This window comes from Perognathus longimembris, chromosome 28, assembly GCF_023159225.1.
Source record: "Perognathus longimembris pacificus isolate PPM17 chromosome 28, ASM2315922v1, whole genome shotgun sequence".
In the NCBI taxonomy this organism is placed as follows: Eukaryota; Metazoa; Chordata; class Mammalia; order Rodentia; family Heteromyidae; genus Perognathus; species Perognathus longimembris.
In genome coordinates this window covers 59,259,167-59,282,992 of record NC_063188.1, presented here as the reverse complement: position 1 = coordinate 59,282,992, position 23,826 = coordinate 59,259,167, and the positions used below count along the sequence as shown (strand labels likewise).

The window sequence follows — 23,826 nt, the reverse complement described above, 5'->3', positions numbered from 1 at the left end:
CCATAGTGCAGGGCCTCCCTGCTGTCCTGTTTTGTCCTTATTCCTGCATAAGAGAGGATCCAGATAGGTTATATCTATGCACCAGCTATAAGGTCATCCTGGATTCCACTGCCTTCCAAATTCAAACATAAAATAACCTCTTTAATACTTGCACTGTCTTAATGAAAGTGCAGCCAAAGTTTCATTATGGACAGTTTTAAGGATACTTAAACTGTTTCCTCCACTTTCATCTCCATTTGTTCATGATTCTTGAGGTTTTTTTTTCCCAGTGCTTCTTTACAACTGGAAAGCCATTATGGATGAGAAACAGGCATAATTAAAAGGATAGTTTTTTTAAATGCCTTTACATGAAATTTAAAATATATTTGTAAATTGAAAACTATCTTGTTTCAATTCAAAGGTAACTATCTCTAGCTTAATAACTAGGGTGGGTCATGGTACAGTCTGGAGACAGAAACCATGTAGGATCTGGGCACTGGTGGATCATGCCTATAATCTTAGCTACTCAGGAGGCTGAGATATGAAGGTGGCAGTTTGAACCTAGCCTGGGGAAGGAAAGTCCTTGAAACTCTTATCTCCAGTTAATCACCAAAAAGTCAGAAGCTCAAGTGTGAAGCAGAAAGGTTCAAGAACAGCACCTGCCCCTGAGTTCAAGCCCCAAAACTCATACACACACAGGAGAGGGGGAAAACAAGCAGGCTGTTTCCTTAGATGGAGAACCTTGAATACTGGCCTAGCAAGAGAAGGCAGATAACTGCCAAAAAGCAGTGAAAGAGGACTTTAAAAGTCCAGCAGTTGTAGGCACAAAAGAACAGCTTCCACATCTTGGATAGAAGGAAAAAGTGATAGAGGAGTAAGAAAAAGCACTGTCCATTCAAAGCTGAGCATCAGAGTTCTTTGAAGACAGGTGGCCTCCAAAAGAACATAGTCGGGGAGGGGGCACCAGCTAAAAAAATTTGTCAGGGAATGGGAGGTTGTGCTGCTCTACAGAAGAAAGCACCACTTTAAGGTGGGCGGAGAGTGAAGTTTGTGACTATGAGTCATAAGGCTGCCTAGGGTCAGCCAGAGAAGGATGCCCCAGGAGAGGATGAGCACAGCCTGAGGGACAGCTGCAGCTAGTCTGTGCTGGCCTCTGACCTCCTACAGTGAATAACATTAGCTGGGAGACCAAAACTAGAAGGAAGCATTGTCCTGTTGGGACATTGAGAGTCACTCTGGTTTTCTGTATTGTCAAAACCTTAGGTTTGGTTCTCAGGCATAGAAAATCATCTCTAATGCAGTAAAGCTAGGGAAACAAGGAATTCTTTTGCAATATGTTGATATCTGGCCCAACCGGCATCAGAAACCAACAACATAGTCTATTTACTCAAAACTGACAGAATCTTTCCTCTTAAAAAATAAGTACGTAAGGGCTGAGAATGTGGCTTAGTGGTAGAATGTTTGCTTAGCATGCATGAAACCCTGGGTTCTATTCCTCAGTACCACATAAACAGAAAAGGCCAGAAGTGGTGCTGTGGCTCAAGTGAGAAGAGTGCTAGCCTTAAGCAAAAAAAAAAAAAAAAAAAAAAGCTCAGGGACAGTGCCCAGGCCTTAAGTGCAAGCCCCAGGACTGGCAAAAAAAGTACATAAACGGAATTTTCACATGACATAGTAGCGTATTAGTTTACATTCACTATGGTCCTATACAATGATATAAGAAAAAGGAAAAGTGAGTGCTGTCAATTGTAATATGCAATGTGATTGTCCACCTAGAATGTGCAAAAGAATCTACTAAAAGCATATTAAAATTGAGCTATCATTCAGCCAATCAGATGTTTTAAAAACATACAAATGCAGTAGGCTTTGTATATATCAGAAATAATTAGAAGATGCAATGGTGAAATACCCAGTTTGTAGAAGTAACACAAATGTCCATTGCAAACAAATATGCAAGAACTATAGAAGGGAAATTACAAATATTATGTTTTACCAACCAAAGCCAATAGAAGAACAGATGATATGCTTTTAATAAGAACCCTCCATACTTTAAAGATGTTAAATCTCCTCATAGTAAGCTGGACATCCTAAAGCAATTCTATTTAAAATTCAAGCAAGGGTTTTTCTTATTTTAGCTTGAAATTTTAATTGTGCTTTTCATAGAGAGGACATTTTTTTTTTGCCAGTCCTGGGGCTTGAATTCAGGGGCTGGGTGCTGTCCTTGAGCTTTTTGTTCTTCAAAGCTACCACTCTACCACTTAAGCCACAGCTCCACTGCTGGCTTTTTAGTAGTTAATTGGAGATAAGAGTATCATGGACTTTCCTGTCCAGGCTGGCTTTGAATGTGTTAACCAGATTTCAGTCCCCTGACTACATAGGATTACAGGAGTGAGCCACTGTAGTCCAACTAGGGGAAACTTATTTAAGTGTCTGAAGAATTTTTTAAAAGGAAGAATAATGTGGGAGAAACTCATTCTACCCAAGCAATAAAAACAATGTGGAAACTGTATAATAGAAGGGGCAGCAATGGATAGAAGGGATGTGAATGCCCTGAAACAGTAGAATAGAAATTGCTTGAAGAATTCAGAAATGTACGGTGGGATACAAAAGCTGGCATTAATGGCTGGCTTTGGGCCTGGCCTTCAGGCTTCTGGAGCCTTCCAAGCCTGGCATTCTTGGCCCCACCCCCAGGAGCAATCTCTCCCCTCCCCCTCTCCCCCATCCTTGGGCTGCCAGCCTGCAGTACTGTCTTTGGCAGGCAGAGGCAGTGCGAGGCAGCGCCCGCGCATTCCCACAGCTGGGAGAAGACCCTGGCGGCACAGGCTTGGCCCCTTTCCCTCCCCTCCCCTCCACTCTGCTCCCCTCCGGTTGGCAACCGGCGTCAGGTCCTGCGGGTCTGGGGGCGGTGGTCTCCGACTCCAGACCCTGGGACTGCGCGTCTTCTCAGCAGCTGCGGCAGCAGCGCCCGTGGCGACGTCACTGCCCTCGCGGCCTCGCACACTGGGCTCCAGCCGGCCGCCGAATGCCCGTGGACGCGCATCTCTTCCCAGACTTCCTGCTTCCTGGGCCAGCCAAAGCCGCAGGTGAGAACGTCCGCGGTAGAGGTGACTCCCGGGGCCTACGGGGCTCAGAGGCCCCCTGGCCTCCTTCTTGCCCAAGAAATCCCCAAGCAGGCGCCTGCAGCGCAGCAGGGACGCCAAATGTTCCCCAACCCCACCCCCCCGCCCCCAAGCACTTCTTCTGATGCACATAGCCCCGGCCCAGGCGCTTCTGCAAGTTCTTTTGTGGACCCCCAAGCCCCTGGAGGGTCCCCGCGCCGAGTACCCCGCGGGCCCCAAACCTCTCTGGCGCTCATGCCCAGAGACTCTGGGAACTAGAAAGTAGCTGAGGTGCTGGTGGTGGTGCAGTACCTGCTGGTTAAGAACGCGAAGACCATACCCAGCCAAAGGGCAGACATGCTGAAGTATGTCATCAAAAGGTGCAGGAGCTTCTTCCCTGACATTTCAAACAGAGCCTCTGACCTATCTGCTCGAATTAGCCTTTGGGTCCTAGGTGAAGGAAATTGGTCCTGCAGAGCACTCCCATGTCCCCATCAGAAAAATGCATCCTGCCCTGCTTTGAGGCCTGACAGTCCCCCAGGGCACACCAAAGACTGGGCTTCTGATGATGACCCTGGACTTGATCTTCGTGCAGGCCAGCAGTGTCCCCGAGGAGGTGTTCTGGGAGGTGTGGAGGGTGTTGCAGGTGTATTCGTCTAAAAATCATTTCGTCTGTGGGGAGCCGTCGCCAAAGCTCATCACTAAAGCTTGTGTGCAGCGCAAACATCTGGTGCACACGCACGTTGGTGTCTAACAGCAGCCCCCTGTCTCTCAGTAATCTTGTGGGGCTCTCAAAGGAAACAAGACAGATGGAAGCCCTGGAGTTTGTGGCCAAAGTGAATGACACCCACCCCAGATCCTTTCCATGGCAGTAAATTAGGCATTGACAGAAGAGGAGGAAGTACCAGGTGTCCCAACCCCACAGCTGCTGGTGGTGATGTGACAAGTACCAATGTTAGTGCCAGTTTCAGGGCCTATGCCATGGCTGAAGCAAGCATCCACACCAGTATTCAGGGCCAGAGCTACAGTCAGTACCTGGCTGGTGCCAGGGCTGGTTTTTCTCAGGCTAGCATCAGGGGCTTGCTGCCACTAGGGAGGGCCCAGGCTGAGTCTGCATTGGTATGGTTGTGCATAGACAGAGGGGCCCTAGGCACTGGGGCTCTGGTTTATGAAGAGTCCAAAGGTAGACCGAAGTGAGTGAGAACAGATGGCCACTGGCATTCATGTTCCACTTCTCTTTGTGCTTTTTGGTGATCTCACTTTCAGTTGGTACGTTGCAAAGTTGTGCTGGCTTTAGGTAACTTTTTTCTGTTAAGAAGTGATCTATGGTCATAAAATGCTTAAAATTAAACTCTAAGGGATTAGGGGTATAGCTAAGTGGTATACCAAGTTCCTAGTCTGCACACAGCCCCGGGTTTGGCCACTAGCACAGCAAAACAGAAACACCTAAATAAGAAGAGTGTTAGATCAAAGTTGAATAAGTTATAAACCTAACTATGCTTTCAAGTCATTGGTTGTCTATACATCTGATTAAGTATTTAATTTGAGTATCTAGGTTTCTGAAGAGCACTAGTCAAATGTTTTGTAGTTTTTTCTTTCAGTTTAGGAAAGGGTTGCCTTATTCATTAAAAATAATGACATTCTATTATTTTATGTCTGAATTAGAATATTGAAATAAGCTGCCCTTTGGAAGCTTGAAGGAGTTTACACTACAATGATTCCCCTCCAAATATAAGAAAATAAAACAAAATGTGGCTCACCCTCCTGAGATACAAAACAAAACTGATAATTACCTGTATTTTCTTAGTTCCCTGGAATGTAGGGGAAAATAAAAATTTAATGAATTAGACACTTTGCTCATGGACTCATTTATTCAACATACATTTGCTGCAGACACTATATACTATATACTTGGCACTGGAGATGCAGGAATACAGCAGCCTAAGACTCTTCCCTCACATCTGGGTCTAGCTGGGCCTGTGAAGTAAGAAAATCAGACAGATAAAAGGCAGTCAATGTATTTAATGCTAGGACAAGGGTATAAAACAGGTTCCTGGTAAAGCAGCCTAGAGGGGAGGCATCCAGACCTGGGATGTGGGCATCTGTGAGCCCTGAGGCTTCTCTACAGTGAGGTGTCACCTTAGATCTGAAGCAGTGGAGGAGTAAAAAGTACAAAGGCCCTGAGGCAGGAATTGTGGGTGCATGGGGACATCCATGTGCTTCCATAAAATGGGGAAGTTTTCAGGGAACTGGAGAAAGAAAACATGAGAGTGAGGACATGTATAGGAGCCAGGCTCCTTAGTTGGTAGAGTTTGGGGCTAAGAGAGAACATAGAGGGACCTGACCATTTGGAAAGCAACCAGTCTTGGCTCTTGGATAAGCCAGGGAGAAGAAACATGAGACAGATATGGTAGCTCTCCTAGATTTGAGTTCCTGTATGAATCCTGCACTACATTTCCTGGTTACTTTTCACTCATCCTCATTAAAGAGGGATGATGAGGGAAGGGGTAAGTGTCCATTTACTAGAACTGATTCCCAGAAACAATTGAGCTGAGCCTCATCCCATTGTGCCAGAACCTAGTGTTCAATGAAGGCAGCAGGGTTACAGTGACATTTATAGAAACAAAACAAAGGAACAGGCCTGAATGTTAGAATGTATGAATGATCTCACATCTGAGTCTAGTTGGAACTTTCATGTAAGTAAATCAACCAGATGTGGCAGTCAATGTGGCAAATACTGAAGTGGTCAGATTCATCCCTAGTAGGCAGGCAGAGGATCTCCAGCCCCATATGTTTGGCCCAGGATGCTCCAAAGGCCATTAGAGAGAGATCTGAGGAAAGTGCAACCACCCAATTACCCAACTACCCAACAGCCAGTGCCACATGACTTTGGAAGGACCAGCATGCAGGGTTCCTTGCATTAGGTGTATATTATGCCTCTCCTTGGTGGCCATCATGACCCTAACAGTTGGCCTAGAGTTAAGTTACCTTGGGTCTGTACAGGCCGATAGGCCTGTTTCACAAATGTGATTGCAGATCTATGGAATGTCTTTCCATTCAGAGAGAGTCATGGGATCAGGCTCCAGTTTCCTCAGGGCCACCCTAGAATGAGTAGAGTCCAGACAAGATTACACTGAGGGTCCCCATGCTTCACATTCTTCTGCTGACAGGAAGTAATGGCTGATGGTGTCAGGGTATCAGAATACACAAATGTGCCATGCACCATGCTAGTCAGGAGGCTGAGATCTGAGGATAGAAGTTCAAAGCCAGCCTGGGCAGGAAAGTCCATGAGACTCTTATCTACAGTTAACCACCAAAAATCCAGAAGGGCAGAACACTAGCTTAGGTGAAAATCTAAGACCAGCACCCAGGCCCTTGCTACCAGCACAAAAATTATTGGAATGTATAGTATGAGATAAATTGGAAAATGGTTTGTGAAGGATTCTGTCTTCCTCTAAGCTGTGATGGCTTGAGCTGATTATATGTATATCAAAGGAGTTTCCTCGGGGCTCAAGAGACTTGCTTTCCATTTGCAACCCACAATCTCTGTTGCACATGAAGGCTGTGTATATATGTTCACCAGGGAATGATGACATATTGTTTCTCATACTTATATCCCATTACCCACCCTAAGGTCCTCAAGATATCCTTGGAAAAGCATTGTGTATAAGATCCAATCCTAACAGGTACTTAGGGACAGGCACTAATGTCACATGATAAGGATCACAGATATACATTCAGCTATTTGGCTAAGTCTAAAAATCCTCCCTGTCTCAAACTTCCAACATCACACTCCCCAAATTAAGATCTTTCTGAGGAGGTGCAGAAAAGATATTGAGACAAAAACCAATAAACATTTTATGATGTCTTCCATCTTCATGGGAGAGAAACACAAGGAAAGCAGAGTGTGGCAGGGAAGAAGAGGTCATCATGCTGCGGGAGTGGCTTCTGCAGAGGGCTGCTGTGCACCAAGCAGGGAGAGACAATAAAATCACCAAGTCATGAAGACCCAGGGCTCCACTCTCTGAGCAAGTAAGATCCAGTTCCCCAACTAGTAAGAGGGCAGTTCAGACTGCTGTGATAGTGCCCCTCTGTATCCCACTCACCCATTACTCTGTGTGTGAAGGGACCATCATTACCCCCACTGACCTCTTTGGCACTTAATGTTGTGATCTCTAACTAGGCCTCCTCCACAAATGACTTAAAGTGACACTTACACACTATAACTTTCTTAGGGACTTGTCTTGAGGAAATTGTATCGCAATATATTTCAAGATCACTCCAGGAGTGATTTCTCTGCCATCATATGGGGAGGAAGTCTCTGTAGTTGGAGACCAGATCTATTTTCTTAGAGGGGCTCTGCATGAGGATGGGTGGAGGGCTTACGAGCTGTTTGTGAGCGGGGGTGTGTAAGTCCCTTTCATAGGACTTGCAGGCCCTTCCTCCACCAGCCCCCTCCTCTGTATAAATACCACCCAGGCTGTTTCTCATATGAAGCACAAGTGCACTGCAGGAGAAGAGACCTGCTATTCCCTCCCACTCCTGTATGCAGAGACCCATGAGGGCCAGAGCTACCAGCCCTTGGAAATTCACTGTTGCTAAGACGCCTTCCTTAGCAACCAGGAACTTTCCCCTAGCAAGCAGCTCTGCTCCAAGCAAGCAGCCCTACCCCCAGCAAGCAGCACTGTCTCATGGACAAGGTGGACAGCCTTAAAGGGCTAAGGACAATGCTAGCTGCCTCTCACCACAACCACATCACCAGAGCTGCCCCTCACCAATGTACCCAAGGTTGGATGTGACACAGAAGGTGACATTAACTGTCAAGATACAACAGTGATGCTATCCTTTATTCAGGCCCAAGTACAGAGGTACTGGAGAAAGCAGGAATTTAGAGCAGCAGAAGGTCTTGGTCACTATTCATGCCTCTGGCTCTGGCTTCTGGAATCTCAGCAGTGGAGTTTTTCGTATCTTCTCCTGGAAAAAAAATAAAAGCAGAGTGACTTGTAAATCCTGCGGAAGCCTGAGAGATTCAGATTCCCCTGGGGTTTTCTGTGGGACAAGGAGGGAGAGAGCTGGTCTTGGCTGAGAATGGCAGAGGTTGGCTCCAAGTGCTCCTGAAGAGCTTGGTCACACTTGCCATCAGGGCAGTGCAATTGCCACCCTTCTGAAGGTATTCCAGATGAGGGAAGGAGATGAGACTCACCAGGTTCACAGGTGGAAGGAAAACAGAGAAGAGCATGTTCCAGGGTGTCCAACGTGCCCAGAGTGACCAACAGGACTTCCTTGAAGAGACCTGCCAAGCTCCCCACTCTGCTGGATATAAAGAAACTGTGCCCCCCCCCAACCCTGCACAGCCCCTGGCCCCTGGCATCACTCATCCTACAGCCCAGTTCACTGTTCTGAAGCAGTGGACACATTTCTGGTATGTGATTTCTCTTTTGTCCCCATGTCCCTTACTCCCACTCTCCATCTCACTTTCCTGTTTCCCTTCCCTGTAACTGACCTTGCAGGTTCAAGTCAGGTTTCTACTTGGGCCGCAGAACAGCACAGAGTTGTCTCACTGTAAAACGTAACCGTCAGACTTGTAGATCCCTTGATGTAGTGGTCACTCGTGGTCTGGGTATGTCTGAGACAGTTCTGGAAGTCCCTATGGCCTAGATAATCCTTCAGCACCAAGCAAACTGGGAGGACATTCTGTCACCCTATCTCACACAAACACTATTTTTGTGTTATTCCACATTGGTTTTTGCTTATTAAACAGTTGACTCTTATAGAGACCCAAAATATGGAGATGGGCAATTTGTGAGTAGTAGGTAGATAGTGAAAGTGCTTTATATCATCCCAGTCTGGAAGTAAATGGAGGAAGTTCTGTTTGACCATGCTTAAATGTCAACTGTAAGGCTCTTTATGAGTCTCAACCACCAACCCTGTTCTAGGGATGTCACATGAAAATTCTAAGTGGGCCCAGAACAGTAGAGATAAAGTGAAGATAAAGAAATATAAAATGAGTTATTTCTAAGACCTCTGACACTATGGGTGGGATTTTCATGAATTGCCCCTTCCCACAGCCTGTCTATCCCTGGCTTAAGAGTTGATGATTATCTATACTAGAGATGTTGAAATAGAGCCTGGTACCATATGCCCTAGATGAGGGGGATGCAAATGATCCCACACAGCCTTGAGCCCAAGGGGTTCTTGTGTGAATCTGAGGTCAAGTAGACTTTATCTTTCATAGACTCAGTTACCTGATTTGCACAAAGTTCTTAACAAAATTTTATGGATTTCCAGGCAGAATTTTATCAAATACTCAGAAACCCCTGCCTGAAGTGAATAGCTCTCACTTTTTGTCCTCAATATCTCCTTTTTCTCTCCAGGAATTTAACGAGGTTTCCTCTTACGATACTCCATGAAAACTTAGGTCTTAGTGGAATAAGGACCAATTGAGTAACAGTTTTCATTTTTATATGTGACTAGCTATGGGACTATAATGCAGGTTAGTATGTTGTATTTTAGCACTTAATGAAAACCTATGTTTAAATTGCTAGCTTAATAATAATGAACATAAACAAATAATTACAATGTCATTTCCCAGAACATCTTTCATCCTCCTAAAAGAAACTGAATTGGTAAGTAAGGAGTTTGTTTACTCCTGGAAAAACCCCTTTGCTCACAGAGAGAAAGGTCAAGTTTTTCCAGTATCCATAATCTAACTCCCATTTTCTTTATCCATTTTGATTATGGATACTGGACAAAAGGCCCAGTTTTGTCCAGTATCCATAATCAAAACTCACAGTTTTGTCTATCAACTAACAGGCTATGAAGTAGAAATAAGACTAGAAACATCATCGTTCATGCTGAAAGGGTGGCCTTTGCCCTGTGATTTCAGAATAAGCTTCCTCAAGAAGAGGGATCAGGGGCTGGGAATGTGGCTTAGCAGTAGAGTGCTTGCCTAGCATGCATGAATCCCTGAGTTCGATTTCTCAGCACCACATACACAGCAAAAACTGAAGTGGCGCTGTGGCTCGAGTGGTAGAGTGCTAGCCTTGAACAACAACAAAAAAGCCAGGGACAGTGCTCAGGCCCTGAGTTCAAGCTACAGGACTGGACAAAAAGAAGAGGGATCGGTCCTGGGCAGCTGTCCCAAAATTTTGTCCTCTGAGGTGCTCTAGGATGTGGCCAGGGCCTGGTCTAGGTTTGTGATATCACTTACGGTGATTAAGGCAGTGACATCAGTGGGTGAGGGCTCATTTTCCCACTATACTAGTAACACTAGGATGTGGCAGTAAGCTGTTATAGGAAGGATGAGGAACCAGTTGTGTTTATTGTTATCTCACAGTAGCAGGGTTGGTGATTTGGACATCAGGGAAACAGGGACACTACAATATGGTAGTCAGGAAGAAAATCTTTTCCCTCTCCTCTGGACTGAACTGTGTGCTCTCACAATCCATATGCTGAAACCAAATGTGACTGTATTCAGAACTGGACCTTAAGGGGACATTGAAGGTTAAGTCTCGCCACAGGGTGGGTTTTTTTTTTTTGATAGGATAATGACCTCATAAGAAGACATACCAAGAAACTCGCTCTCTTCCTCTTGGCATGCACACGTGCTTTGTGGAAAGGCAGTGTGAGGATCTGGCAAGAAGCTCTCACCAGAAACCAAGCCTCTTGGGAAGCACCTGGATCTTGGACTTCCAAACCTGCAGAACCACGAGAAAATAAATTCTGTTGTTGCAATCACCCAGTCTCCAGTATTTTTTTTTAATGGCAGCCTGAGTAGATTAATAGATAAATTTTGGGATATCTCTAAGAATGAGTTGGGGGTTGGTTTGGTTTGGGTGGCTAGGCTCCCTTATTCCCTCAAGCCTAATGCAGGGTGAAGCCAACAACCTTGCCTGATATGGTTGAATTTTCTTTTCTTTTTAATTCTCTTTAGAGAACATGAACTCTCTCTGTGCAACTGCTTTGATGGGTCCAAAGTTCCCAGGGGTCCTAGGAGGGGCTGGAGGCAGTGGTAAAAACTCTTATCCTATGGGTGGAATTCACATTACAAAGTGCTTATTTTGCCCGCCCTTGCTTCCTAAGGTGATGAGGTGAGCAGAAGCATAGGGATTCAAGATAATGTTGAATTTTTCATTTGGAGTGGCTGTTTCAGGGAGGTGGAGTCACTTGAATCATGTCAGCCTGAGACTTAGTGGGAGAAATCACAGGTAATTATTTGTGTGAATGCACTAGGTACATTGTAGGATCTCAATAAAATTCCACAGGACTACAAGCCTTTTCCAAGCTCCTAAAAAAAGGAAATTCATTAAAACAAAAAACATTTCTTTTTGAAAAAAGAACTTATACTTGTATAGTATGTATAAGTTTGTCATCTTCTATAAATATTGTTATATACAAATAATCACTGTGGACATTCTCTCCAAAGTTTACTATGATAACACAGATCTAGCAGTAAAATCCTTTGAATTTCCCACTCCATTGACCTCTATACCTCTTTACCATCAATTAAATGGCAGTCTTCAAGAATTTTTCAAGGGCCTGAGGATGTAGCTCAGTGGCAGAGCACTTACCTGACATGCCTGGGGCTCCGAATCCCCAGCCCTGACAAATTAACATGGTCAATCTTTTTAAAAAGGTAATGCTTATATTAATCAAAATGCACTGTATTCACAAACTGCTGAATACTGCTTTGTTGAAGGACAACTCCTTTGTACAACTACTTAAAGATAATAAAAATATTTTGAAATAATTTAAAATATAATTCTTCAATAATACAGAAATGTACTGACATGCCCTGGAGCACACATGCAGTTCTGCTATTCAGAGCCATATAAAAGGTATGATATTTGGTTTTGTGCGTAAGAGGAAGTATACATGACCTTTTCTTGTCAATCATGGAAAACTCGCATTCTTTACAACTTAAAACTTCTGCGCACAATTCTTTATTTCAACACATAATCCCCTTCATTTAGGCTTCTGAAAACTTTTTCAAGTTTTCAAATGCATCTCAAAAATCCTTGTTTCATGGGGCCTGTACTTTTCTGGAAAAGACATATAGAAATGGCATTTGGAATGAAAATAGCCATTGGTCAATAAGTCTGTAGGGAGCTAATGCAAAGGTTACTCCTGGGAGCATCATAGGATACCATTTATTGTCCTTTTCACCATTTTTCTAGATGTTGTTGATCCCCTAAATAGTTGTTTCCAGTTTGATGATTGAAATATGGGAGGAGTGGAGAAAATGAATCCTTCCATATTCCATGAAGGCCCAGGACTGGTTATCTCTAAGAATCTGTATTCATTGGCCTCTGGGGTCTGGTTGGGGAGAGACCAGGACAGGCACAAGACCAGCTGAGAATGACAGGGGGTGTATCAGTTATGTGAATGTTCAGAGTACTTGCCAGCCCCGGGGGTTGTGATGAGTCAGTGACATTTTCTAGAGGATCAGATAGCTGAAATGAGTGAAGAAAGAAGTTTGCGAGGTCAAGGGTGAGAAGGAAGAGACCTGGAAGCAGGAGACTGCCATGGAGCAAGTGAGAAGATCCAGGCTTCCCTTCTGTACACTTGTAGAACCTAAGTGTGGCTGCCATGGGACAGCACAGGAATAGAAAATTGTGTTCCAAGATGACCTTGAATTCTGAGACCAGAGTTCTCCGGAGTGAGAGTTCTCAGTCAGAAACTAGAGTGTGTCCCAACATGTACCTCTTCAGCGCCTTCCTGGGCATGTTCAGGCATAGTCTGAAGGTTTTTTGTTTGTTGGTTGGTTGTTTTTGGTGCCAGTCCTGGGGCTTAAACTCAGGGCCTGGGTGTTCACCCTGAGTTTTTGCTCAAGGCTAGCACTCGCTCTACCACTTGAGCCATAACTCTGTTTTCCAGCTTTCTGATGGTCAATTGGAGATAAGACACTCATGGACTTTCTGCCCAGGCAAGTTTCAAATCACAACCATCACATCTCAGCCTTCTGAGTAGCTAGGATTACTGGCATGAGCCACTGAATGCTGGCCTGTGATCTGTAGCTTTTTGAAGACTTCCTGGGACAGCGGAAGGACTGCTATTGTCCCCTAAAGTCCTGGACAGGAGAGTTCTATGTCAGTCCCCACATTCTACAACTCTAGGATCTAATAGGTGGCAACATGGGAAGGATGAGAGACCAGACCAGTGTTGCCAGTGTCTTGGGGAGCCAAGGGTAACCCATGGGAGGTTAGCCCCTATGGCAGGAGTGCCCTCAGGGGTCTTGTAACTAGGCAGTGGGCTGGTGTGGCATGTAAGTAGCTGCAAGTGGGTGAGTTTCCTGAGTCATGAGATCAGGAAATGTACACATGAACAGAAGTTTAGAGATCCCTTGCTCAAAGACTGCATTGAACAGATAGGGAAATGGAAGCCTATAAAGGCAAATTCCCTTGCTTAAAGTTGCCAAGAGAAGATGGACCACTTTGATGAGAGTCTTTTGAGGGTGCAGAGATTGTGGCTGATGCTTACCCATAAAGCATGACTTTCCTTTGCACTGAGATGCTACAAAAGGCAAGGGCCTGAGTCATCATGGCAAATAGAGTGCAAATAGAGCCATGTCAGTCAGAGTCCACAGCAAGTGTGTCTGCTGAGGATCATGTGTGAACTGTGTCAGTGGTGAAATCAGCTTCTGGTAAAGGTTCACGGCCTTGCCCAGCCCAATGTTCATTTAACCAGGCCACATTCCCTTCTGGGATTTCCGAAAGCCCTCAGCACCTTAATGTCTATAGTGACACAGGAAACAGTCATCTCCTGTTGCATGGGGGTCTGGGGGCTCTACCCTGGGGCAATGGATGAGATACTGACAGCCTTTTCCCAGCATAAAAACGGTAGACACCTGTCTGTTCACTCTTTTGTCATCAAAAATTATGTGAACCCTGTATTGAACTTATTGTCCAAGAGCAGCAAGGCAGAGCTCTAGCCCTGGAGATGAGAGACTGTGGGGAGGGGGCAGTTACACCAACGATCCTGCCAGAGGAGATAGTTTGGTGTGCAAAGAAAGGGCTGTGCTGGAGATCACACAGTGTGTATGTACGCAGGAGAAGCAGTCATGGCCCCAAGGGCTGGGGTTGGGAGAGCTGGGAAGTAAGTATTCCTTCTCAGGAAGACTGTAAAGAAAGGATGGTTTCTGAGGACAAGGCTCCAAAGCAGATCATCATTGAAAATTCTTCTGTTGAGACTGAAGGCAAATTTTAGACATGTTGAGGCATGGACTGAGGCAATGGGAGGAAATCAGAGCCACGTGCTTGGGTACAAGTTGTAAGGAACGAGAGATGGTTCCATACAGAAAGGATTCTTAGAGTCTTCTCATTTGAATGTATGTGATGGAGTGGGGAATCTCCAGGGCTGGTTGGGAATGTGTATTGGTTAGGAATGCATACTGTGAGTATATTTGGGCTTTCCAAATCCACTACCACTAGGCACAATGCAGAGGCTGGAGTGATGCCAACCAAGATGCTCCCTAGGTGGTAGTGCTCAGGTCCTCTGCCCAATGTGCTAGGGGTCGGGGGATGGGGAAGGGCTGGAGATCAGTGTATAGGCAGGACTTTAGTAGGGCTTTATCTAGAATAGAAGCAGGACACGCTAAGTAAGGACTGGGTTGTCAGCACTGGTGAAATGCATGTCAGGAGGCAGAAATATGGAGCACAGGCATTGGAATCAGGCCCCTAAGAGAAAAGTGAAAGACAGAGTGTGAAGGGAGGGAGAGAAGGAAAGAGCAATATGGGAAAGTGGAATGGAGCTGGAAGGCAGAATGAAGGAATACAGGAGCTGGAGAGTAGAACGGAGAAAGGGAGGGAGGGAAAGAGGGAAGAAGGGAGGCATGAAGTAAAAAATAATTCATATGACCATTTGTGTAAGCCAAATGGATTCCTACTACATCTCTGATAGGGCTGCCTCTCTCACAGCAGAATTCTTAACAAAAATATCCACTATAATCTCCTCCCTTCCAGAACAGCAGATGCTTTTGTGATCCAAGCTGGGAAGATGCTTAGCTTGCAGTTAGGGTTTTTATTCCTTTGTGTGTTTGTGTGTGTGTGTGTGTGTGTGTGTGTACACATGTACATCCATATGCACGTGTGCATGCTCATCCTGGGCATGAATTCAGTACTTCATGCTGTTGTTTGTCTTTGTACGTGTGTGTGTGTGTGTGTGTGTGTGTACCAGTACTGGAGCTTGAACTCAGGGCCTGAGCCCTGTTCCTGAAATTTTTTGCTCTGCCACTTTAGCCACAGCTCCACTTCTGGCTTGTTTTGTTTTGAGTGGTGTATTAGAGGTAACAGTTTCATGGACTTTCTTGTCTGAGTTTGGCTTCAAATTTTGATCCTAAGATCTCATGAGTAGATAGAATTCCAGGCATGAGTCACCAGCATCCAGCTGTTGCTTGGCTCTTTTTTTTGGGGGGGGGGATGTTTCCACCTCAAGACTGGTACCCTATCACACATTTCCATGTTTAGTATTTTGCTGTTTAATTGCAGGTAAGAGTCTCATGGATTTCTCTGTCATGGCTGACTTTTAACCGCATTACTGAGAAGTCATCCTCCTGACTAGCTAGTATCATAGGCATGAGTCACAGACACTTGAGTGATCATTCCTTTTTGAGCACAGAAATCCTTCTGTGCCTGGGGGAGCTTCTTAGGGAAAGATACAGAATCCCAGATTAACAGTATTAGCAGTCTTGCAAGAAAATTACTAAGAGCCTACTTTGTCACAAATACTGTCTTGTGAGTTGCATAAATTTATGTTAAATTTCAATAATTCTCCAAGTTTCTTATCAATCCAATTTTACAGAAGTGATAACTGTGGCCAAATGCTTCTAATGCTTTCTCCAAGGCCACACAGATGACTAGTAGCAAACCTGTGACTTGTCTCTGACTCTGATTACAGGGAGGAGGTGCCTTACCTCATGACACCTGAGGTACCTCTCATTCTGAATTAGGCTTTCATCACTTGCATACCACCCATACAGATACTGCTTCGTTGATGATTGAGACATAACAAATAACCTCAAAAATAGCCGAGTAAAAACGTTTTTCTCTGAAAGTTTGGTAGATCAGGAATCTAAGCATAGCTTAACTGGGGCCTGTGCATCCCAAACTGCCAGACATAGGCTGCAGTCAAGGTGTTGGACAAGGACCAGGGTCTTGGCTTTAGGCTCACTGAAGACTCATCAGTGTATTGCTGGAAACATTCTGTTGTCAGTTGGACAGAGAAAGAACACCTATAAGATGGAAGTGGAAGCCAGTGTTGTAATAGTCTAACCTTGATCAGTATATTGGTGGCAACATTCTGCTGTTAGTTGGATAGAGAAAAACCACCTATAAGATGGAAGTGGAAGCAAGTGTTGTAATAGCCTCAACTTGAATAAAACTGGAATACAATTATCTTTGACAAGTTCTCTTGGTTAGAAGCCCACCAATAGTCCTAACCCATCCCACCCGGGCCAGAATGCCTGAAGGTCAAGGGTCACAGGGAGCCATCATAGAAGGCTGCTTACTCCGCTTGCTCCTGCACCCACCTGGTTATTGTGAGTTCTTCAGGTGTCTGCTACCTTAATGGAGCAAGTGGTTAATGGACCACATGGCAGTGAGCTGTGTGCTCTGTCACTTCATCCCTCCCCCCAGCAAGACCACTGTGGAAGAGGTTCCCCAGAATCCAGTCTGGGACTAGATCCCTGTGTGAGCAGAAATGCTTCAATACATGGACCATTTGGGGCCTGAGATGCTGCTCCTGTTGAACACAGGCCCGTAGCAGGGCCCACCTCGGAGAAATAGGCCATAGGTATGAGAGGCTGGGTCTTAGGTTATCTGTACAAGCTAATGAGCTGTTGCTGCTTTTACCCTCTGGGTTAGAATTCTAGAAGAACTCGTGCATGGGCATGGGGAAGCTTTGGGACAGCATTTTTTAGGCAATGTAGAAGGGCCCACACCAGACAGGGAGCTGCTCAGGGAGCTGCTCTGAACCTGCATGGAGCCTTGAAAGTCTTCAGAAACCTAGGGTTAGGTTAGACCTTTGCCAGGGAGGACTGGAGTGAGTATAACTTGCAAAACGTTTACACGTCTCCATAACATTTAAGTAAAAATCCCTGTGAACTCTGAAGCACTTAGCACAAAGTGACATTGAGCAAACAGTGGCAGCCAATGTCCTACCAATTAGTTTCTCTGTAGATTTGAAATATTAGAGTGGAAAAAATATTCTAAAATGGAAACCACAAGGAAAGGAGGGCTTTTGTGGCTCCTGAACCCCACACCTGCCACCTACATCTCAGAGACTTATACATTAAGTTGTGGAGGGGGTTGCTGAATTCATCAGGTTCCCAGGAGTCTGAGGAGTTCATCAGGCATGAGTGCTACAATTGGAAGGAGGGGGTGGAGGAATCCTTAGCCAGGAGCAGACCAGTCTCAAAGAACCTTTTCCCACGGTCAGCAAACAGCTTGCCCCTTCCTCTGTTGCTTTTTTTTAATTACAAGATACAAAAAGGGAAGATCGCAACATAAAGGTGTCATAAGATGAGATAAACAACCTGAGATGGAAAACAAGGCCATGGGCTTTGCCTGAATGTGGAATGAGGATTATTAGGGTCAATATAGCTCAATGTTTTCAAATCCTTAGCTCTGATTGCTGGGAGATATTTGCTTCTTCTTACTCTACCTCCTGTCCTTGAACCCCCAACCTTCCTTTCCAGCCATATACCCTGTACTAGGTGACTATCCATCACTCTCCCTTGATGATTTGTGGGACACCAGAAGGTTTTCATCTGTGAACACAGTGCTGTCCCCATAGTGACAAGCAAAGTAAGGGTGGTAACCCACACAACTGAATACAGTGGGGTGCTGAGTACATGGGGTGCCCCCCATGAGCCTGTCCTGCCTCCTTTACCCAAACCACAATACCTAAGCAATAGGTACTGAATATTACTGTAGATAGGGGCAACAAATATTGTGAAAAGTGGCTAGTTAAGCATGTTCACATTCATTTTATTCTTAGCAACTAAGATAGTTTGAAAGAAATAACCCAAGAGCAGCAGAGGAGACTTGGTCACCATTTGTGACTCTGCAACCATGTTTCCCATAGATACTGATTTTTTTGCCAGTCCTGGGGCTTGAATTCAGGGCCTGAGCACTGTACCTGAGCTTTTTCACTTAAGGTGAGCACTTTATTACTTGAGCCACAGCGCAACTTCTAGTTTTTCCTATATATGTGGTGCTGAGGAATCAAACCCAGGGCTTCATGTATGCGAGGCAAGCACTCTACCACTAGGCCATATTCCAAGCCCCTGAACTCTGATTTTTAAGTGTCCAGTATCATCCCATAAGGAGGAAAGAAAAGGGATACAAGTTCCTTAAGGGCTCAGAGCTGGATTTGTTGGGTGGGGGAACAGATATGGAGGTGGCCAGCATGGTTATGAGGAGTGAGAGGGGTGGAAGCAGGTTCTCCCATGAGGGCTCAGCACACTTAGAGCTCCCTGAGCCAGCTTAGGTCATTGCCAGGCTTCTCTTTCGTGTGGACAAAATGAGTGAGGACCACGGTGTTTACTCCTGAGCCAGCCTCTTTTGGGGAAATTGAGAAAAACCCTCATTGGAAGTGACACTGTTATTGTTTCTGGCATTTGCTAAATACTTCTTGAGGACATATTAGGGGAAAAGATCTATATTCATTGGGTACAGTAGCAACCTCTAGAACTCTCAACCCCTCCCCCCCTGCTGTGGGGTCAGTTGTGGATTACACTGGAGAGAATACAACTCAACAGGTCCTCAAGTTTCATTTCCCCTGGGGAAGATGAAATATTGAGCTGTCCGTCCCACCAAGCTGGAGTCCGCCTCTGGTCCTCCAAAGAGATTTAGCCTCTTGAAGGAAGGTCAGTCAGCAGCAGCAGCAGAAGCAAAGTTCCAAAGACATTCAGATTCTCCCAGAAGTGTCATATGCACATGGCATCTGAAGAGACTTTTGCTCAGAAGCCAGTAGATCTAGCTGTTCTTCCCACAGGGTATTAAGGAGCTAATGTTCTCCTCCCTCCATGAAAATCTATCTCCAGGTCCCTGCCTTTGATTTTTCCCCACCCCTCCTGCAGATAAGTATACTCTAATTCAAGCAGTTGATACATTCTCCTTAAGTCCTTCACTGATGTGCCTTGTTGTATCATTATTTCCCATCCTATCTTCCAGTCTCCTCTGAACCATATTTACTTATTTATTTACTCATTCATTCATGTTGGCACTAAGGGGGTTTGCATTTGGCCTCACGCTTAGTAGGCAGGTGCTATACAGGTAGAGAGAGCCATGATGCCAGCCCTGTTTTCCTTTAGTTTTTTCAGATGGGAGGATTGTTTCATTTTTACCAGAGTTGACAAGACCCATAATAATCCTATCTGTGACCTCTTACACAGCAGGGATTATAGAAATGCACCACCATGTCCTGCTGTCCCTTGAGTCCATTATAACAAGGGTTCTGAACCTACCCCATCACTCTAACATACATGACTAAATGATTCTAAAGGCTATTGATGTTCTGATTTTTATGTTACTCTATTGTTGACTCTATTGTTGACAAGTTTGTGTATTGATAACTTTAAGTTTTACAGAATTTGAATTTCTGGTTCTTGTTACTCATAACTTTCCATATTTTAGCTATATCCTCATATCACTAAATACAGTAAGGAAACAGAAAGCTCTGCCTGATCTCTGAATTTGTCCCTAAATTCACAATGACCAGAGCACCAGCTCTGCTAAGAGTTCTGCAATCAAACTCCAGGTTTCCCTTCCACACATTAGTGAAATCCCATGTGGGTAATAGAGGGAAACAGGTATACAAAACCACGTAAGTGGCTATACTTTTTTAAAATAAGTATTAGTACTTGAACGCAGGGCCTCGTGTCACACATTTAGCCCAGGTTTTTAGAGATAGTCTTACAGACTTTTCTGTGTGGGTTATCTTCAGACTGAGATCCTCTAGCTGTTAGCTCCCTTATGTGCTAGGATTATAGCCTTGAGCCACCAGTGCCTGCCTTTTGTCTTCAATTTTTTAATTATATTTTATTTTCTCTAAGTAGTTTAACAAAGAGTTGCCTTTCAACAAGTCAGTTTGTGACTCTTTTAATCATTCTGCCCCTTCCTTGCCAACCCAACCCTTCTCCTCAAATTTCTTAATTTCATTGGATTTGCATTGACTAGTGTGTCTGCACTGTCATCTACCTTTCTTTCTTCACTCACCTCATTTGTGGAAGGTAGAACTAGTTTACAAATTCACAAGTAAGTACATATGGGTATGTATCCAAGTGTGTACAACTGTATTAATGAAAGTAAAGTATTTGCAGGAAATAATTCAAATGGTGTAATTCCATAGATAAACTAACTCACAGTCCAAACAAAACCAGGAAACTGGTTCTTGAAAGATAATGGGATGGGGAAGTAGACAATTGACTTTTTTTTCTTTTGCCATTCAACAAAACAGTTTATGAATACTATGGGTCTTGATTACCCCCTTTCAATATTATCAGCCATCCCTCCTAACCCACCCCTCACATCACTTTTCTTAATTTTGTAGAATATACATTAATGGTCACTGAATCCTTCCCCCCTTCTTATCTTCATTCATCTCCTCTCCCCATGACCCTACCCCAACCCTTTCAAGTACCCATTTCCTATGGTTTATTTTGTTGAACTTGGACTTTTCCTTTCCAAGGAATTGCACTGAGTTCTTCCTTTAATATACTGTATTTCAATAAATACATTTGTATATGCTTGCATACCACCCAATGTATTTAATTATGTGCTTATAAACAAATTCTAGCTTCCACGTATAGCGACATTTGTCTCTGTGGGCCTGACTTACTTCACTTTAATTCTTTTTTATTATTATCTTTAAGTAGTGTACAAAGGACTTTCCATTTAACAAAGCAGTTTGTGATTATAATACAATCAATGATTATAATACAAACAATGTCTCTCTCATTTTCACCCATCTGTCCAGACCCACCTTTTCCTTCAGTATTCTTAATTTTGTAGGATACACATTGAATTCTTGATTGCATTATCTGTCCCCCACTCCCATCTTCATTTGTCTCTAATTTTAAGCTACTCAGTGAAAGTAAGCACTCAGGCTTGGGGAACTCTCCAAGGTCCTGACCCTGACGTTGCCCAAAGTGTGTGAACAGAGCTCAGCACCTTTCTTACACTGGAGCAAGGGCTCTGATATAAAAAATCAGCAGTTACTTCTCTTTCAGTTGCACCTATAGTATGCTGCAGGTCAGCATTAAGATCCCTTCACACATGTCTCCTTCCAGGCACAGAGGGAATGAAATATATAGCGAAATGGCCCCCTTACATTCTCATAGGAGAAACCACATAAGGCAAGGTAATGTAAGGAAAGGAAGGACGTGACATTGGGCTTGCTAGACAGAATGTGCTAATGAGGGTCAGGAGATCTGGGGGCCAGAGACAGCTCCATTACTAACCCTGATTGTAACAGAGAAGAAGACTCTTCCCTGGCTGCTCCTCTAGTACAAATAACAGGTCTGAGCTTCTGATAGGAGTGTGGGAGAGGGGCAAGTCCTTTAATTTCATCTGAGACTCAATGAAAGGGGGTATGCTGTAATTTTAGCAACCATTTTGGAGCCCGCAATCCTCTTTGTCCCAGGCTCCCAGCCCTAGCATGTACTGCCAGTGCCATCATGATTTGGTGCATCTTATTTCATAAAGGAATACTATCTAGAATATAAGACACTCACACGTGTGGACAAAAAGGTAGCCTATAATTAACCTAATTTCCTAGTGACAAAAAAAATGAACTAACATTGTTTAAAAGATAAGACATACAGCCAGGCGCTGGGTGGCTCATGCCTGCAATCCTGGCTACTCAGGAGGCTGATATCTGAGGATCATGGTTCAAAGCCAGCATGGACAGGAAAGTCTGTGTGACTTTTATCTGCAATTGACCACCAAAAGCCAAAAGCAAAGCTCTGGCTCAAGTAGTACAGTGCCAAATTTGAGCAAACAATCTATGAGACAGCACCCAGGCCTTGAGTTCAAGGCCCTGGGATCAGCACCAAAAAAAGAAGATATACAAACGGTAGCACTAAACACCAGCATAATGGAAATCAAAATCATTTGAGATTTTGTTTCACACATGGTGGGATGGATATTCCCAAAAACAAGGGATACGAAATGGCAAAATCATTGAGGAAAGATAACCCTTTTATACTGCCGGTGGAAGTATTAATTTGTACAGCCACTAAGGAAAACAGGACAAAGACTGCAAGTGGAACTACCCCAGAACCTAGAAACCCCTGCTCTGCATATGTACACAGAGAAAATGAGAGAGTAATCTGTATTCCTATGTTCATTCTCAACATTATTCACTAGACCTGAGATATGGAAGTACTATAAATATTTATTAATGGATGAATAGGTGAAAATATGCACCCTCTTACTATGTGCATGCACAGTAATGCTGGCATCCTTGCACACTGGAGCATAACTCTGTCATGAAAAAGAAGGGAGTACTGCTCTACCTGGGTCATTTGTAATGACATAGATTATATCAGGCAATGAAGAAGCAGAAAGACAAAGCATTATTGGAATTGATTGTGAAATGTAAAACAGCCCCACTCCAAGGACACTGCATAATTATGGTTTTCGGAGACTGGAGTAGGAAAGAGTGAGAGTGGGGAGATTCTAGGGAAGGGCACAAGTTTGTACTTACAAAATGAATACATCATGACCATTTAACGTGTACCATGATGACTATGCTTTATATAAAATCCAGTTATGTATTTTATATGTAAAAAATACTGCATGAAACATCTTTTGTGCCAGCATTAGAGCTTTAACTTAAGATCTAGACACTCTTCCTTAGGTGTTCCACTGAAGGCTGACACTTTACCACTTGAACCACACCTTCGCTTCTGGTTTTCTGGTGGTTAATTGGGGATAAGAGTCTCATGGATTTTTCTGCCAGGGCTATCTTTGAACTGTGATCCTTGAATCTCAGTCTCTGAGTAGCTAGGATTACAGATATGAGCCACTTGTGTCTGGTCAGATAATATTTTAAGATGAATGTTATATTCTTTGAATGCTTTATGGAACCTATGTGATGATATCAATTGAATGTTTAAGTATATAAAATATACATAAATATGTACATATGTATAGCTCATAGATTCTGTATTGTACACATGGAATTTGCATGGAGTTCAATCTTAGGTATTGTCACAAAGGAAAATCATCATCTCTGTGAGGTAAAGGATATTCAGCTCTATTGTAGTATGCCTTTGAGAATGCATAACCTGTAGAATTAGCATACTCTATGCCTTGATTACTTAAGACTTTTCAATTATTCCTCACAAGGACTTGTGGTTGGGATACTACATAGTTGCAAAAGGATGCCTTACTGAGAATCCAGGAAAAATGCTCCACAAATGTGCTGCTGCCAAGGAGGAGGTGACCCTTGCACTAGGTCGGGCCCAGGGCTCAGGGGCTGGAGGACCAACAATATTAATTACAAGCACCTAGAGATTCTCCCACGGAGGTGGCCTCAGAGGAAAGCATCTCCTGTTCGGAGGCTTGTGTCAGGGCTGGGCAGGAGTTCTGCTTGCCCATTAGATCCTGGCAGGTCTGAGGTTACAGTCTATATAGCAAGAGGTCAGATTGGCAGCAAAGCTATACTTTTCAGGGGATGCTGGCTGTAGTGCTAATTGGCCTGTTGTTGGCAGTAGGGTAGATGGCTGTGGTTTAGAAATGGTTAGAGC

The 23,826-nt window shown here is 44.1% G+C and overlaps 1 protein-coding gene across 1 annotated transcript in view; it reads left to right on the top strand.

Moving 5' to 3' along the window:
• The first annotated feature begins 2,454 nt into the window (after positions 1 to 2,454).
• The window catches only part of LOC125343746, a 36,988-nt gene continuing 15,616 nt past the window's right edge, over positions 2,455 to 23,826 (top strand). The window contains exon 1 of the mRNA XM_048336279.1: positions 2,455 to 3,059. Within this exon, the coding sequence (XP_048192236.1) occupies positions 2,566 to 3,059 (494 nt within the window). The 5' untranslated portion in view covers positions 2,455 to 2,565. The remainder of the gene's footprint in view (positions 3,060 to 23,826) is intronic.